This window comes from Eumetopias jubatus, unplaced genomic scaffold (genome assembly GCF_037043125.1).
Source record: "Eumetopias jubatus isolate StellerSeaLion01/CBP00866 unplaced genomic scaffold, mEumJub1_p1.0 scaffold_6, whole genome shotgun sequence".
Lineage (NCBI taxonomy): Eukaryota > Metazoa > Chordata > Mammalia > Carnivora > Otariidae > Eumetopias > Eumetopias jubatus.
This window is the reverse complement of record NW_028274812.1, coordinates 132,222,077-132,240,154: the sequence shown is the minus strand read 5'-3', so window position 1 is coordinate 132,240,154 and position 18,078 is coordinate 132,222,077. Positions and strand designations below refer to the sequence as shown.

Below are 18,078 nucleotides of genomic sequence, written 5' to 3'. Positions count from 1 at the left end.
GTCAACTGATCTTTGACGAAGGAACAGAGGCAATAAAACAAAGCAAAGATACTCTCTTCAACAAATGGTGCTGGAACAACTGAATATCCACATGCAAAAAAAAAAAAAAAAGTATCTGGACACAGAGCTATAACACCTATCACAAAAATTAACTCAGAATGGATCATAGACCTAAATGTAAAATGCAAAACTAGAAAACTCCTGCAAAGAAACCTAAGAGAAAACTGAGATATTTGGATATAATGAAGCCTTTCAAGATAGATCAATCACATGACCCATGAAAGAAATAATTGACAAGCTAGACTTCATTAAAATTAAAAACTTCTGCAAAAGATATTATCAAGAGAATGAGAAGACAAGCCACAGACAGGAAAAAAAAATATTTGTAAAAGACATCTGATAAAGGACTGCTATCGAAAATACAAAGAGGGCGCCTGGGTGGCTCAGTTGGTTGAGGGACTGCCTTCGGCTCGGGTCATGATCCTGGAGTCCTGGGATCAAGTCCCGCATTGGGCTCCCTGCTCAGCAGGGGTCTGCTTCGCCCTCTGGACCTCCCCCGTCTCGTGCTCTCTCTCTCAAATAAATAACTTAAAAAAAAAAAAAATACAAAGAACTCTTAAAGCTCAATAGTAAGAAAACAATTTTATTAAAAAACAAGCCAGATACCTTGACACCTCACCAAAGATAGACAGATGGCACATAAGCATATGAAAAGATGTCCTCCAGTAGGTGAAGGGTAAAAACTGTGGTACATATAGACAATGGAATACTGTTGAGCATTAAAAAGAAAACAAGCCATTGAGCCATGAAGACACAGAAGAAACTTAAATGCAGGTTACGAGGGAAAGAAGCCACAACACTGAAACGGCTACAATACTCTGATTCTAACATGTACATTCTGGAAAAGGTGAAACTATGGAGGCAATAAAAAGATCAGTGATTATGGGAAGTTGGGTAGGGGAGATATGAATAGGCAGAACACAAGAGTTGTTTCAGGGCAGTGGAAATATTCTGTGGATTGTATTAATATGTCATTACACATTTGTCCCCTACAGTGTACAACACCAAGAGTGATCCCTAAGGTAAATTATGAACTTTGGGTGATTATGATACATTGATGTAGGTTCATCCTTCGTAAAAAGTGTACCATTCTTAGGAGTGATGTTGATCATGGGGGAGGCTATGCATGTGTAGAGGCAGGGGATATATGGGACATCTCTGTGCATTCCTCTCAGTTTTGTTATAAACCTCAAACTGCTCTAAAAAATATTAAACAAAAACGTAACAAAAAACCCCAAACCATGTGCATCTTTGCTTGTAGGCCTTAAGTTAACAAAGAGGTGGACTGACATGTCGGGACACAGTATTTGACTCATTTCCTAGATGATTTCCTTCCTGTGAAGAGGGAGTGGCAATTCCAGCGTCCAAATGTTAGAGGTCTCAATTTGCCTGAACAGGAGGGATTCCCTGTTGGCCTCAGGTATTTGACATCCAGTCAGCTAATTCAAATCTACGAATCCTCTATTAAGGTGTCTTTTCAAAACACCCAGGAAATCTACTGAGGAATAAAATGAGATGACAAGATTATAATCAACAGGCTGAATTTAAGGCTATCTTTGTTAGATTAACTAAGTGAATTTTTGTTGGCCTGAAACAGATGAAAAAAACCTTGGAGGGCACCTGGGTAGCTCAGTCGTTAAGCATCTGCCTTCAGCTCAGGTGATGATCCCAGGGTCCTGGGATCGAGCCCTGCATTGGGCTCCTTGCTCCGCAGGAAGCCTTCTTCTCCTTCTCCCACTCCCCCACTTGTGTTCCCTCTCTTTGCTGTGTCTCTGTCAAATAAATAAATAAAATCTTTAAAAAAAACAAAAACAAGACAAAAAAAACCGTGTATATTTTAGGGGTACCTGGGTGGCTCAGTCGTTAAGCATCTGCCTTCGGCTCAGGTCATGATCTCAGGGTCCTGGGATAGAGCCCCACACCAGCCTCCCTGCTCAGTGGGAAGCCTGCTTCTCCCTCCCCCTACTCGTGCTTGCTTGCTAAGTGAATAAATAAAATCTTTAAACAAAAAACAAAACTGTGTATATTTTAAACTACAATATTTTGAAAAGATCTTTATTTGCTTTATACAATAGTAAAAATCAATATTACACATTAACATAGTATGTATCACCATGATATATAATTAATAAAATGTTGACTACCAAAAATAGTTTCACCACTGTTAAAAAAAAATAAACACATAAAAGTGTTGTTTTTTTTAAGCTGTACATTTTCTCCAAAAGAAGAAATTTCTAGCTTTTACTTGGGGGGGGAGGGGAAGGGTACATCTGAAATGATTCCATCTAAGAAGTTCTCATAAGAGAAATGTGGGATTCACTGTGTCATTCATATTTTCTTCTTTTTTCTCTTTTTTTCCAACATTTCTACCATTTTCCTCTTCTTGGTTGACACCGGGGTATTTCCTTTCGTTGGCTTATTACTATCACCAGTTAAATCACATTTCTTTGCGTTAGGTATGGACTGCCTTTCTTCTTCCTGCACTACATTGCCAGCTTCCTTTTTGTTGATTTTGGACTGTTCTTTACTCACTAAAACACAAGAGACAGTACATTTAAAGACCGCCTTTCCCCTCTTGAAATAAACACGGCTGACAATAAAGTGAAGTTACCCGAATCTCCTCCATTTCAACAATTCAAGAGCTAACAAATTTTCTAAAAATGATGACTTTCACTTACCAGGAGAAGGCTCTGCAGCTGAAGGCAGGCTTTCTTGTGTGTCTGTCACTCTGTCTAGCCACACTCCAAGACATGTCAGTCTGGCATTAGTTTTTACTTCACAGAGTAAAGATGGGGGAACTTTCTAAAACAGAAGAAAAATTGATGATAACATAGGGGAATTTTCAATAATTTCTTTTTCCTTAATCAAGTGAACTTATTATTTTTTTAAGATTTTTTTTTTTTTAAAGATTTTATTTATTTATTTGACAGAGACACAGCGAGAGAAGGAACACAAGCAGCAGGGGTGGGAGAGGGAGAAGCAGGCTTCCCGCTGAGCAGGAAGCCCGATGCGGGGCTGGATCCCAGGACCCTGGGATCATGACCTGAGCCAAAGGCAGACGCTTAACGACTGAGCCACCCAGGCGCCCCAAGATTTTATTTTTTTAAGTAACCTCTACACCCAACGTGGGGCTTGAGCTTACAACCCCAAGATCAAAAGTTGCATACTTTTCTGACTGAGTCAGGCAGTTGGAATTTTAAGTTTTTGATTTAAAAGTTATATTATTTTCCTGAGAATAAAACATGCTGCTTAGAAGACATCTATTATCTTGATTCATGTTTGGTTTGACTATGTCCTTCACAGAACTTGTTTCTAAGTATTCAGAAACTGTAAATTCACTAAGGAAAAGGACCATGTCTTGTTCATTTCTAGGTTTTAACAGAGAACCTTGCACAGACACTCAACAAACCACATTCACAGAATTGTCTATAAAGAGACAATCAAGAATAATAAACCAAGAGGGTCTGTAAGAGTGAGACTACTGAAGGGAATTTAATTTTCCAATTATCTGGTTCAAAACTATTGTTAGTGCCATTATCAATCAGTAATTTTCTCAAATTTTTAGTAATGGCAGTAACATTACTAAATGTAACAAAATCTTACAGAGAACATCGATACAAACAAGAGAGAAGAAAGCAGCACTTTTCTGATTGAAAAAGCAGGAGTTCTGGGACCCTGCCAGCTCAGACTCACCAATACCAACCCCCAAGGTAGCTCTTGGAAGCCTAACTTTAAAACTACGAATATCAACCACGCATGGAAGAGACTTTAAGTTTATTTAGATTTCTGCCTTGAAAAACAGTCCACCTTCCTTAACTCAAAGCAATACTGGTAGTAAGACTTGCATTAAAGTACATTTATATTGTGTTAAGACACTGACCTTATCCTGCTTAAGCTTCCACATTTTGATGAAACCATCACTCGATGCTGTAATAACAACATGATGCTCTGGAACTTCAAAACTGAACATGTCTTTTATCCTAGAATAGAAATATGAACACCATAAAGGCTCCTTTTTCCCAGATAGTTTGATATTGTCATAAAGCTTCTATGCACATAGTCTCTTGATTTTTCGATGTTCCAAGTGCTTCCAAACTGCTTAAGGAGCAGTGCTAAAATCTAACTATGCTTCACATTCCCATGAGTGAGTCCTTTTCAGGGTCCAAATTCCAAGATAAAAATGGACTATCAACCGTTACTATCACCACTGTTGTTCAACATAGTACTAGAAGTCCTAGCCTCAGCAATCAGACAACAAAAAGAAAAAAAAGGCATCTGAATCGGCAAAGAAGTCAAATTCTCGCTCTTAGCAGATGACGTGATACTCTATGTGGAAAATCCAAAAGACTCCACCTCAAAATTGCTAGAACTCATATAGGAATTCAGCAAAGGGGAAGGATATAAAATCAATGCACAGAAATCAGTTGCATTCCTACACATTAACAATGAAACAGAAGAAAAAGAAATTAAGGAGCTGGTCCCATTTACAACTACACCCAAAACCATTAAGATACCTAGGAATAAACCTAACCAAAGAGGCAAAGGATCTGTATTCAGAAAACTATAGAACACTCATGAAAGAAATTGAGAAAGACACAAAGAAATGGAAAAACGTTCCATGCTCATGGATTGGTAGAACAAAATATTGCTAAAATGTCTATGCTACCTAAAGGCGTCTGGGTGGCTCAGTTGATTAAGCGTCTGCCTTCAGCTCAGGTCATGAGGATCGAGCCCCACATTGGGAGCCTATTTCTCCCTCTCACTCTGCCTGCCACTCCCCACTTGTGCTCACACTCTCTCTCTGTCAAATAAATAAATAAAATCTTAAACAAACAAAAACCCCTATGCTACCCAGAGCAATCTACACATTCAATGCAATCCCTATCAAAATAACCTTCTTCACAGAGTTGGAACAAATAATCCTAAAATTTGTATGGAATCAGAAGAGACCCCAAATAGCCAAAGGAATGTTGAAAAAGAAAACCAAAGCTGGTGGCATCAATCACAATTCCAGACTTCAAGCTCTATTACAAAGCTGTAATCATCAAGACAGTATGGTACTGGCATAAAAACAGACACAAAGATCAATGGAACAGAATAGAAAATCAAGAAATGGACCCTGAACTCTACGGTCAACTAATCTTTGACAAAGCAGGAAAGAATATCAGTGGAAAAAAGACAGTCTCTTCAACAAATGGTGTTGGGAAAATTGGACAGCCACACGTAGAAGAATGAACCTGGACCATTCTTATAGCATACACAAAAATAGACTCAAAATGGATAAAAGACCTAAAAATGTGAGATAGGAATCTATCAAAATCCTAGAGGAGAACACAGGCAGCAACCTCTTCAACCTTGGCCACAGCAGCTTCTTGCTAGACACGTCTCCAAAGGCAAGGGAAACAAGGGCAAAAATGAACTATTGGGACTTTATCAATATAAAAAGCTTTTGCACAGCAAAGGAAATAGTCAACAAAGCCCAAAGACAACCGACAGAATGGAAGAAGATATTTGCAAATGACAAATCGGATAAAGGGCTAATATTCAAAATCTATAAAGAACTTATCAAACTCAACACCCAAGGAACAAATAATCCAATCAAGAAATGGGCAGAAGACTTGAACAGACATTGCTCCAAAGATATCCAAATGGCCAAGAGACACATGAAAAAATGCTCCACATCACCTGTCATCAGGGAAATACAAATCAAAACCACAATGCGATACCACCTCACACCAGTCAGAATTGCTAAAATTAACAAGTCAGGAAATGACAGATGTTGGTGAGGACATAGAGAAAGGGGAACCCTCCTACCCTCCTGTTGGTGGGAATGCAAGCTGGCACAGCCACTCTGGAAAACAGTATGGAGGTTCCTGAAAAAGTTGAAAACTGAGCTACCCTACGACCCAGCAATTGCACTACTGGGTGTTTACCCCAAAGATACAAAAGTAGTGATCTGAGGGGGCACCTACACCCCAACGTTTATAGCAGCAATGTCCACAATAGCCAAGCTATGGAAAGAGCCCAGATGTCCATCCACAGATGAATGGATAAAGAAGATGTGGTATATATAATATACAATGGAATATTACACAGCCATCAAAAAACTGAAATCTTGCCGTTTGCAACGACATGGATGGAACTAGAGAGTATTATGGTAAGCGAAATAAGTCAATCAGAGAAAGACAATTATCATATGCTCTGATATGTGGAATTTAAGAAATAAGGCAGAGGATCATAGGGGAAGAGAGGAAAAAACGAAACAAGATGAAACGAGAGAGGGAGATAAACCATAAGAAACTCTTAAGCATAGGAAACAAACTGAGGGTTGCTGCAGGGGAGGGGGGTAACTGGGTGATGCCCATTAAGGAGGGCACGTGATGTAATGAGCACTGTTATATAAGACTGATGAATCACAGGCCTGTACCTCTGAAACCAGTAATACATTAGATGTTAATTAACAGAATTTAAATTAAAAAAAAGTCAAAAAGATGATCATGATAACTATAATTAAGTTATCATAAAGGAAATGAAGATACTTAAGTCCCTAATCTCAAGAGACTCCAAGTTCAGGATGAAGAGACAAATAGAACAACAGAGATGAACCATGGCTTCCGCCTACACACCTATCTCTCTCACCTCCAGTGCCACCACCCTCGTCCAAGCTACTGCCGTTGTTCTTCTAGACTACCAAGTAGCCTAAGTGGCTAAAATTATGAATCAAATCATGTTACTCCCAGGCTTAAAATCCTACAAAACAGGATCCTTCTAAAAATAACACAGGACAGGAGGAAGGGGCTGGGGACGTATATAAAGCAAGTCTGGCTATAAACGGACAACTGCTGAAGCTGGGTGGTGGGTCTATGGGGGTTGCTTCCTTAAACTGGTCTGTATGCCTTTAAATTTTTCCATAGTAAGAAATAAACAAAACAAAATCTACAAAGGCCCTCGGTATAAAATCTAAACTCCTTACCAGTTTACAAGGCCATGCACCGTTTGGCTCACTCTGCACAAAGCTCTTTCATCTGTTGCTAAAATACACCCAGCTCCTTCCTCCCTCAGGTGCACTATGCCTGCCGTTCTCTCCTCTCTTTAGAAACAGCTGTCTTCATCTGTGAAGTCCCACCCTCCCCCTTCCCCGATCATACTAAGTCACCACTGTCATTCTCAAGGCACCCCTTTCTGTTTCCTTCCTGTTATAATTATCTGCTTACATGTTTATCATCTGTCTGTTATTCCACTAACAAGAAACACAAATGCAAGCCCTTGTCTTTTTTGTTCATCATTTAAAAACTTAGTGCAGTTCTTAATGGATTCTCAAGAATACCTGTTAAATGAATGGATGAACGGCAAAATATAGGAAGTGTTATCTTAAGTGTTCCAGTTTTACTAGTACATTTGAAATGGTCTTCAATGAACACTTCTCAATGCAGGAAATAAACAGGGCCTGTACACTGGTAATACTCAGACTATGCAGAGAGAATTATTTAGAAAATAAAAACTAGGACTTATGGAAGACATAGAACATGCAAATGAGGCATATTAAAGTATAACTGTACATTATCACCTTTTCCAAACTAGTAGAGAAAGCAGAGGCAGATAGAACTGGATTTGGGTCCCAGTTCCCTCACCCAACAGTGGGGTAATCTTGGCCAAGTCACTTGGCCGTTTACTCTGAGAATCAGTGTCTACCCCTAGAAGTACAGCGAGCAGTAACAGGTTAAGAAAGACTGGCACAAAACAGAAGTCAATACTGTCACATATTTCTCCTGTAGGAAAAACAACTAGTGTACAAAGAGGGAAGAAGTGGACAAGGGGCATAGAGTGAAAGGACAAGAGAGGTCCTGGCAAAGCTCGACTGTTTAATTTCTTTGTTCCTCGTCAAATTTGGTTGATTTCAGGCCCCAAGTTTAATAGTATTACTGGACAAATATCTTGTGCAATCACTAGCCCTGATGCCAACTTCCCCACTTTAAGGCCAAGAAGACATTTCCACCATCCTCGCACACTCCAGAAATCATATATATGTGGAAATGTCTATCTCTGCAGTTGTTCATGAGAAAACATGTACCCTGCTTTATGAAACTACTGCATACGTAACATTTATTGAAGACTCTACACATACATACACACAGAGACTGGCATAAAAAAAAAAAAGTACCTGTTTTCATGAGCTTTAAATTCACAGAGGCATGTTAGTGAATCACAGTCAAAAAACCTTACAACTTCTTCATCTCCAGCCACTGCAAGGACAGACTCCTAGCAGAGAGAAAAAGAATACCCAGAATGTCATCAACAAATCCAACCATCACCATAGGCACTAAGATTCCACCACTGATTTCTGGCCACTTACTGAAAGAAAAGTAACAGAAGATATTCTCTTTTCATTTGTGATGGTGCCACTAACAGATGCAGTGTCAAGTTGATAGACATCTATTTTATTCAGTATGACAACTATGTATTTCTCTCCTCTTGGGGACCATTCCACTATGTGAGCATCTGTAAGTTAAAAACACAAAGCTTTATTTCATAAATAAGAAATGAAATGATTAGAGTAGTAATAAAAAGAACAAATAGTTGCACCATGCATTTTCACATCCAAGACCCTATTTAACCTTCACAACGAACTTTTGGTACATATTTTGCAAGTTAAGTTTTAGAAAACAAACTGGATTCAAAAGCATCATTAAGTCATAGACCTGGTAGGTGACACAGTCATGGTAAGAATTCCAATCTAAAATGGGAAAGGAAAGGGGGCACCTGGGTGGCTCAGTCAGTTAAGTGTCTGCCTTCGACTAAGGTTATGATCCCTGAGTCCTGGGATCAAGCCCCACATCAGGCTCCCTGCTGAGCAGGGAGCCTGCTTCTCCTTCTCCCTCTGCCAGCCACTCCCCCGGCTTGTGCTCTCTCAAATAAATGATCTTTAAAATTAAATAAATAAAATAAAAATGGGAAAATAACCTAAATCATTGCCCTAGGAGGTAACCACCATCATGCAGAGAAATAAAGGTGTATATGTATGTATATATATTCATATTCCATCAAGTTATAAAAAACATTTCAAATAAAAGTACTCACTTTGTTTTATATTTTTTATGAATGCTGATCTTCCTTCTACAAGATTCCACGTTCTGCAAAACACAGGAAGCTCACTTATGGCATGATCACTAACTTTTACTAGGTGTAAAGGGAAGCATAATGAAGACCTACTCAAAGAACAATTTACTACAACAGACAGCTAGTTAGAATGATCATGTTTCTTACAGCAACACTGGAAATATTTACTATCAAGCAAGATCAACTCATCCATTCCTAGACCCCTTTCACATACTTAAAATGTTTAATATATTCTCCAAATATTTCACTTCCTAAAACATTTGCTTTTAGGACCACCATCCTCTTCACTTCACAGTTTATAATGACTAGGATGTACGGTGTACATGTGAACGCAAAGCTTGTCATTTTTTCTCTACCACTGTGAAAGGTTCACTAGCTTTCCATCTTTCTTGTACTGCAATACCTTTAAATAGCTGACAGCCATGAGATGAGACAGAAAATGAATCTAATTATTATACTAAAATATACCCTGATGGTAGCTTCCTGTTGTCCCTGGAGAACAAAGACCACAACTTAGAAAAGATGCTCTCAGCATTAACGACTTACCTTAACGTCTTATCCGTACCCACGGACAGGGCCAACTTGCCGGACGGGTGAATGGAAAGGAAGGTGACATGTCCTCTAAAAGGAAACCAACAGTTAGCCCCCAACTTGACTAACACCTAGAGACCGCCAACAGGAAAGGGCTACACTCACTTGTGAGCTTTAATGGACTTCAGGCACTCCCATTTCTTTGCATCCCACACACAAATGAGTCCATCTTCTGCCCCACTGATTAAGTGCCTGTTGCCGTAGAATTTTAGGCAAGTTATTGTGCCTGTGGAAAAACCAAGATAGGCAAACTTAATATTCATTTTGAATGCAAACTCCATTTCTGGTTTGAAGGTTATGCTGTGGCAAGTAAACATCTAAGGTCTTAGTATTACTGAAATATACCTTAAAGTCTTAGGTGAAGAGATTCATTTTTTTCACATTAGAACACATTAGAACATACAGTTTCAGGGCTATGCAAATATTTTCAGCAGAATTTCTCTAGTTGTAGACACAGAGCTAATCAGTTCACTTTCTGGCTCTGTATCTCCATAATCATAAATTTAGGAGATGGCTGGCTAGGATTGTTTGAGTAGAAGTCAAACAAAACCAACCAGAAAACCAGCTAATCTGGGGAACAAACCAAGATGTACAGCCATATGACTTCTACTTTCGAAACTGAGTTAGTGACCCAATCACCCACAATCCAATTATTATCACTCCAGACCTGCTTTTGATTTGTACACAGTTCTCATTCACTGTCATAAGAATTTATTAGAGGGGCACCTGGCTGGCTCGGTTAGTAGAGCATATGACTCTTGATCTCGGGGTTGCGAGTTCAAGCCCCACACTGGGTGTAGAGATTACTTAAAAATAAAATTTAAAAAAACTTAATTTAAAAAAATTTAAAATCTTTAAAAATTTATTAGAACAATTTTATAATTTGTTCCACTATTCAACTATGCCCTCTGTAATCTCCCTTCCATGGTTCACAAATTTTCCTGTATCTTTTCAACTTCACAAAACGCTCCATGAGGAACCCTCTTACACTGTTGGTGGGAATGCAAGCTGGTGCAACCACTCTGGAAAACAGTATGGAGGTTCCTCAAAAAGTTGAAAATAGAGCTACCATACAATCCAGCAATTGCACCACTGGGTATTTACCACAGATACAAATGTAGGGATCCGAAGGGGTACGTGCACCCCAGTGTTTATAGCAGCAATGTCCACAATAGCCAAACTGTGGAAAGAGCCAAGATGTCCATCGACAGATGAATGGATAAAGAAGATGTGGTATATATACACAATGGAATATTATGCAGCCATCAAAAGGAATGAGATCTTGCCATTTGCAACGACGTGGATGGAACTGGAGGGTGTTATGCTGAGTGAAATAAGTCAATCAGAGAAAGACAAGTATCATAATACCTCACTGATATGAGCAACTCTTAATCTCAGGAAACAAACTGAGGGTTGCTGGAGTGGTGGGGGGTGGGAGGGATGGGGTGGCTAGGTGATAGACATTGGGGAGGGTATATGCTATGGTGAGAGCTGTGAATTGTGCAAGACTGTTGAATTACAGATCTGTACTTCTGAAACAAATAATGCAACATTTGTTAAGAAAAAAGAAAAAGAAGAAAATAGCAGGAGGGGAAGAATGAAAGGGAGTAAGTCGGAGGGGGAGACGAACCATGAGAGACTATGGACTCTGAGAAACAAACTGGGGGTTCTAGAGGGGAGGAGGGTGGGGGGATGGGTTAGCCTGGTGATGGGTATTAAAGAGGGCACATTCTGCGTTGAGCACTGGGTGTTATGCACAAACAATGAATCATGGAACACTACATCAAGAACTAATGATGTATGGTGATTAACATAACAATAAAAAAATTAAAAAAAAAAAAAAACCATTCCACTCCCCTCTGCCCAAACTAAAGCCTGAATCTCCCATGAATTTCTCCCACAGCTCCTGGGATTGGGAGACATACATATTCACTGTCCTCAAATATAAACCTCGCTGTAAGGAGGTAAGGTGATAGAAGAACCCAGCATTCTTTTAATTCCCAAAAGCAATGCACATCATTATACATTTACCCTCAAGTAAAATTCCCTATCCTTTGAAGTCTGTCACCCAACTTAACTGCCCTATAGCTCAGTGATCAAAAGACTACTGCCTGTAAGCCACACCTGGCTGGTGGCCTGTTTTCATAAATGCAGTTTTACTAGAACACAGACTCCCTTGTTCAGTTCCAAAATGTCTATGGCTGTTTTTACACCACAAAAGCAGAGCTGAGTAATCAAAACCGAAAACATACAGACATAAAGCCTAAATGTTTACTATTTTGTCCTTTTCAGAATAAGGGTATAAACCCTGGGGTCACTGCTGTTCACCTGCCACGTCCTACTCAACCCTTTACATTGTCCTTTATATTGAAAGAGTCAAAGATCTTTGATGAATAACTTTGTCCCAAAAAGCACTAATAATATATGGGGTTACATACGACTTTATCAAAGTGGGAGTCTTTAGCCGTCTTTACCCATTTTCCTCTTTTCTATTATCCTATTTCCTACTCTGGAAAAGAGCTTATTTTTACCAACTGTTAGAAAAACAGGAGTTAGGGGCACCTGGGTGGCTTAGTCAGTTAAGCATCTGCCTTCAGCTCAGGTCATGGTATCAGGGTCTGGGACTGAGGCCCACATCGGGCTCCCCGCTTGGGGCGGGGCGGGGGGGAGTCTGCTTCTCCCTTTCCCTCTGCCCCCCCACCTCACGTGCTAATAAATAAAAAAAAATCTTGAAAAAACCCAAACAAACAGGAGTTAAACAAGGAATAAAGGAAATTAGGAACCATACTTCATCCCCATCCAAACTCCTTCTCAGTCAGTCCTTTTCCTGTTGGGGAACACCTGAACCAGTGGCTCTAGGCAGACCATATTTGTTTAACTTATTTCTTCCATGCCCAAGGGAAAGAGAAGACTTTCTTGCATGAACTGGGATCAGGAGACAGAATGGAAAAGGAATATATGCTGAATTCACTCAAAGCCTAGCTTCTGTTGAAAAGGAAAATGCTTGTCAAAGTAGCTAAGGACCTAAAAAAGACACTGACCACTCCAAATTTACTGCTAGAACAAATGCATAGTGGTCTCATCTGCCTTTAACTGCAGGAAACCAACATCCTTAGCAGAGTGTCCCTGGGAAAATACAATAAAAACACCGTAATGTTCAATACTGGAAAAAAAACTCACCTATTTAGTCTCCCTACTTGTTGATCCTACCACTATCCTGGACAACTCACTATCACTGTAGAAAACCCAGTCATGACTTGAGAATCACCAGCCCCGACCTCAACTCTAGTGGCCTTTGCCTCTCTGGTTTAGTCCCTCATACCTAACACCCCAGACACAGTTACCACCTAGAGCTGCTCCACATTACAACTCTTGAACTCTTAAGGGCCACACCTCTGCCCACAACCTCACCACTCACCAGCCCATTCATGCCCCCTTCATTCACAGTCCATCTGCTCTTTTATTTCAGAGATCTGTAGACTCTTCACACCCCATTTTCTCTAGACCAACAACCTCTTCTTTCACCAAAATCTTGAATTCCTTTATATATCAATCCACCTATTGCACATACCAAGTAGCTTTCTGCTCCCCATAAAAATGCCAGTAGCTTACTGCAAACGCATGTTAACTCAATCCAGAGCCTCCAACTTCAATCAGGCAGACTCTCATCAGTCTTTTGCTTGTTCTTGGTCAGCATCTCTCTCATATCCCGGATGCCAGCACTTTCCTCAAGCCCGCACAGCCCCTCCCTCCCATTCAATCCCTAACCTCTTCTTCTCAAGGACCACCCAGGACCCAGCCCATCTACTTCTCCAGTCACCCAACCTCTGTTTTAACCTTCTCATAATACCGACTTGGTTAGTTCTCTATGCACACAGCAGTTAAAAAGATGGGCTCTAGACCTAGGTTTGAGTCTAGTTCCATTGTTTTGTAACTGTGGGTATGTCAACTTAACATCATTGAATCTCAGTTTTCTCTTCTATGAACTGAAGGTACAAGTGTAGTTTCTTGGCACACTGCTGGGCACGTGGTACTCCCTCAATAAAGTTAGCTATCAACATGAGGCTGTTCCTGTGCTCCTCATGCTTCTTGCTCTGCCTGGAATGCCCTTTCTCCTGCCTAGCTAACAAGTGGTACTCCTCTTTTAAGACAATTCAGTCAGATGTCATTTTGGGGAAGTTGTCAGTGAAAAGTCACTTCCTCCCACTGCCCCCAGAGTGAGTGAAGTGCCTCCCTTCTGTCTCCCAATATGGACTATGAAGAACATAATGATAAAAAAAAAAAAAAAAAACACACTTTTCTCATTTCTGTATTCCCTAGCACAGAACCTGCTACATAATAGACACCTAATAAATTGTTCAACTGAAGTCAAATTGTAAAGTAATGATACTTCAACGTTATCTTAAAGGATATAATGTTCTCACCATTGTGATGCACTAGAGCCCCATGGTCTATCTTCTTTTTCATGTCATATATGTGAATTGTTTCATCTTTGCTCCCAGTGACTACAAAACGACTATTTACAGCCACCGCTGACAAGGAGGCAGTGTGGGCATGGTGAGTGAAGTCAGCCACAGGAGTCCATTTTTGCTGAAGAGTAAAACACACAATCAATGTCACAATCGTATCACAGTTTTCTAGAAACACATAAGCGGTTCCACAACTCATGAAAACTACCAGTAGATACTTACGAACGGAGAGAAAAAATTATGCAATGATAGCAGATTAAGAAAAACAAAGAACCTGAGAAAGAAGGCAGGCAGCAAGGAAATCGGAAGGCAATGCTGGGTATCATGACTCCAAAACAATTATGGAGACAGACTACTTTAAGGTCCTATCCAAATCCTTAACTGCTTAATATTTACTTTTATGTGAGACTTGCATACCTAATTCATTCATTCAAATGTTCAGATTTTGAATTGAATTTTATTCATTCAAATACTAAGTGACTACTATGTGCTTGGCACCGTTTTAGACAGTTGATACATAGCAGTGAAGAAAAGAAAGTCCTTATTCTAATAGAACTGCCATCCCTGTGGGAGAGACAAACAGTAAACAAATACGTCACAGATGAGTACAATGACAAGTCTTTTTTTTAAGATTTTATTTATTTATTTGTCAGAGAAAGAGTGAGCACAAGGGGGGGAGCGGCAGGCAGATCCTGGGATCATGACCTGAGCCAAAGGGAGACGCTTAATGACCGAGCCACCCAGGTGCCCCTAATGACAAGTCTCATAAAGAAAAATAAAGAGAATGAAGAGTATGCTTCCTTCCATTAGTGCCAATATAAGCCCTAGAGAATGACCAATGATGAGGTCTCTAGAACTCTATGGTTATTGATAATGCAACTTTTGATTGAATAAGTGAGATTGGTTGAGTGCAAAGAATGACTGACAGCTGAATACATATACACACCTCAAATTGAAGGAGATGCATCAAGACGTATTAGCAAAACAAACACACCAAAGAAGAAGGAAAAAAAACCCATCACACCTCTCTGAACACACTTAAGATGTGTTACTGCAAAATAATTTTTTTTTTTTTTAAAGATTTTATTTATTTATTTGACAGAGAGAGACACAGCGAGAGAGGGAATACAAGCAGGGAGAGTGGGAGAGGGAGAAGCAGGCTTCCCACCGAACAGGGAGCCTGATGCAGGGCTCGATCCCAGGACCCTGGGATCATGACCTGAGCCAAAGGGAGACGCTTAACTACTGAGCCACCCAGGCGCCCCTGCAAAGATACTTCTAAATAACTACACCAACAGACACTACTTCCATCAACCAGGATCAAGAGAGCCTCTTCTGAGTAAAGGCACATATTCCTTAGCGGCTGCTATGGCCATAAATCAAAAATAACCTTCGCTTGTGCATATTACAGAAGGAATGTTGATTATCTGAGCTACTGTCTGTCTAGGTTTAGCAGTAGTAGTGGACAGTTTAAGAGCTTTGTGTTTCAGAGACAGCTAGGAACTTGAGTCCCAGGTCTCCCGATTATTAGCTGTGTGACCTTGAGCAAGTCACTTAAGGGATCTCAATTTCAGGCTCATCTGTAAAACACGGATAACTGTATCTGCCTCAGGGGGTTGCTGTGAGGACTACTATGTGTCTGGAACAATGAGCAACTTTTTTAGAATGAGTAACACAATCAATAACATCATCTTTAAGCATACAAGAGATGTCACCTTTCAGCCAAAAGCAGATTAATAGCCAGGTAGAAACAAAATAAATAAAACTAGTCAAGTTACATACTTCCAGTTTCCTGGTTCATTCAAGACTGACACCTCGACTTGATAAAGTACTGATAAAAATAGGTTTCTAAGAGATTCGTAGATTTGCTTAGGGAAAAATTTACTGGGTTAAAAGTTAAGAGATCTTATTTCTAGTCCTGGATATGTCCTAACTACCTGTTTCACTAACGGCAATTTACTTAAGCTTTTTGCTCACACATCTAGAAAAATATTTTATTTTGTTATAATTTTCTCCATGCATTTGTCTCCTCTACTCTCCTCCTTGTGTTGGCAAGCTGTCTAGCACTGGATCCATTCCTTTGGCTTCTCTGTAACTCCACTGCCAATAAACGGCCCCATGGTAAAGGGTCCAAAAATACTGAATGAATCGGGACACTTTTTTTTTTCTCTTTTTATCAATGAGGAGTTTATCCTGATCCAGCTCTAATATTTGTAAAATTCCAAGACAAAACTCAGTAAGAGGGCGAACTGTTCTTTCATTAAATCCTGAACACGGAAAACTGGCTGTCAATTTACAGGAGCGAGGCTTAAATCCATAACCTATGACTCATTTGCCTGTTGGCAGGAATGCCAGCTTCCTTCCTGTAAAGTGGTCAGGATGTCGACTAAAACCAACAGACATGATCTCGTTTTATGAAATGCCTACTCTATGTTTTAAAAAAACAAAACTGTAAGTTTGATTCATCAATTAATCCCTAAGAGACCAATGTGTTTACTTACCTCTGATGATGTGCCTACCTCCGCCGTGTGGGAACCCGACCAGACTTACCCGCGCACCCTCTTACCTCTTCGTGGTCGCCGCCTGCATCCGGCTCCGGGTGTATAGCGAACCCAAAAAGGACCTGTTCGTAGCAACCAGCCACCAGCTCCATTCAGCAGCGCACGTGCCTCTTCAACGAGCCCCGCTCAGCTGAGAATGACGAAAGCGGATGCCAGAGGAAGTAGGGTCCTTCCTGCGTCGGCGCTCAAATTTACGTCACGAGCGCAGGCTGCCTTTTGGGCGCCTGCCTTCGTGAAAACGGTTTCAGAGCTCGAAGATCACGCGGAGCTTCCAAGAGGAGAATAAAGAACGCCACATGAGGAAGTGCTCCTGACGAGGAGAAAAAAGTTAGGGGCAAGCAAGCATATCCTAGGTGGCTGCGAGCCAGGCACGTCTAAGGGGAGTAAGGCGGGACATCCTCTGAGGAAGCCCCTCGTTTATGTGACGTCACGGAGAGGCGGGACCTCTTTCAGGCTGGGCGGGGCTTCTCGCGGTGTTGTGGGGTTAGTGTGGAGGCCGCTCGTCTGTGGGTTGTGAGACGGGGGACAGGAATTGGGTTTCCTTTTTGTGCAGGAAGCACAAACGAGCCTCTCTCACGTTCTCTCCTAATAGGGCAAAGGGGGTGGCGTTCGAGGTTAGCGGTTTCTAGAGCCGACCGCGAAGGGGCCCTGGAGCTCCGTTTCCCGCGCTTCTCTGCCCGCCAGGATAATCCCGCCTCGCGCACCTTTCCTTCCAGCTGGATTCGCTTGTCTGATTTTGGGGTCGCATTGGCCAACGTTGCCGCACACCCCGGGGAGGGAGGAGGACGCTTTACTTGAAAGGGGTAAAGACGGACTGTTGGAAGAAGAAGGACGCAGTCATCCTACGTGAACGTTGTTGCAGAAGGAAATCTGAACCTCCCGGTTCAGGTGCAAAATAAAACATTCATGAAAGCAAAGATTGCCTTGGTTGACATTTTAGATTTTCATAAGGTGTGGAGATTCAGAAATGGCATCTTTGTACAAACCTAATGGAATACATTCTGGAGCGTCATAAATGCCACGGCAGGTGGATTTGACAAGCAGGAGGTAGATGGCACCCGTCGGTGTAAATTCTTCAACCCCCGTTTACTGCTGATCATGTAGCACTTTGACCCCTTTGTTTTCAAGAATATTTGTTCTCTGGGATTGTGAATTGTCACCACGTATCACATTTACGCTGGTTTGAGTCTTGTAGGAAGGATTTTGCTTGCTTTAGTTGTCATTGCAACGCAAGGAAGGCCTTGTCTTCTGTGCACTTCGGCGACTCCACCTGAAAGCCC

The 18,078-nt window shown here is 40.9% G+C and overlaps 1 protein-coding gene across 1 annotated transcript; it reads right to left on the bottom strand.

Annotated features, from left to right (window-relative positions):
- Nucleotides 1–2,142: 2,142 nt before the first annotated feature.
- Nucleotides 2,143–16,937, bottom strand: PAK1IP1 (PAK1 interacting protein 1). The gene is made up of 10 exons (XM_028107444.2): nucleotides 16,804–16,937; nucleotides 14,193–14,358; nucleotides 9,874–9,994; nucleotides 9,724–9,798; nucleotides 9,139–9,191; nucleotides 8,414–8,559; nucleotides 8,222–8,319; nucleotides 3,941–4,040; nucleotides 2,739–2,862; nucleotides 2,143–2,591 (listed from the first exon to the last, which is right to left on the bottom strand). Exons 1-10 carry the CDS (start codon nucleotides 16,888–16,890, stop codon nucleotides 2,389–2,391), a joined length of 1,173 nt encoding a protein of 390 aa, XP_027963245.1. The 5' UTR covers nucleotides 16,891–16,937; the 3' UTR covers nucleotides 2,143–2,388.
- Between the last annotated feature and the right edge of the window lie 1,141 nt (nucleotides 16,938–18,078).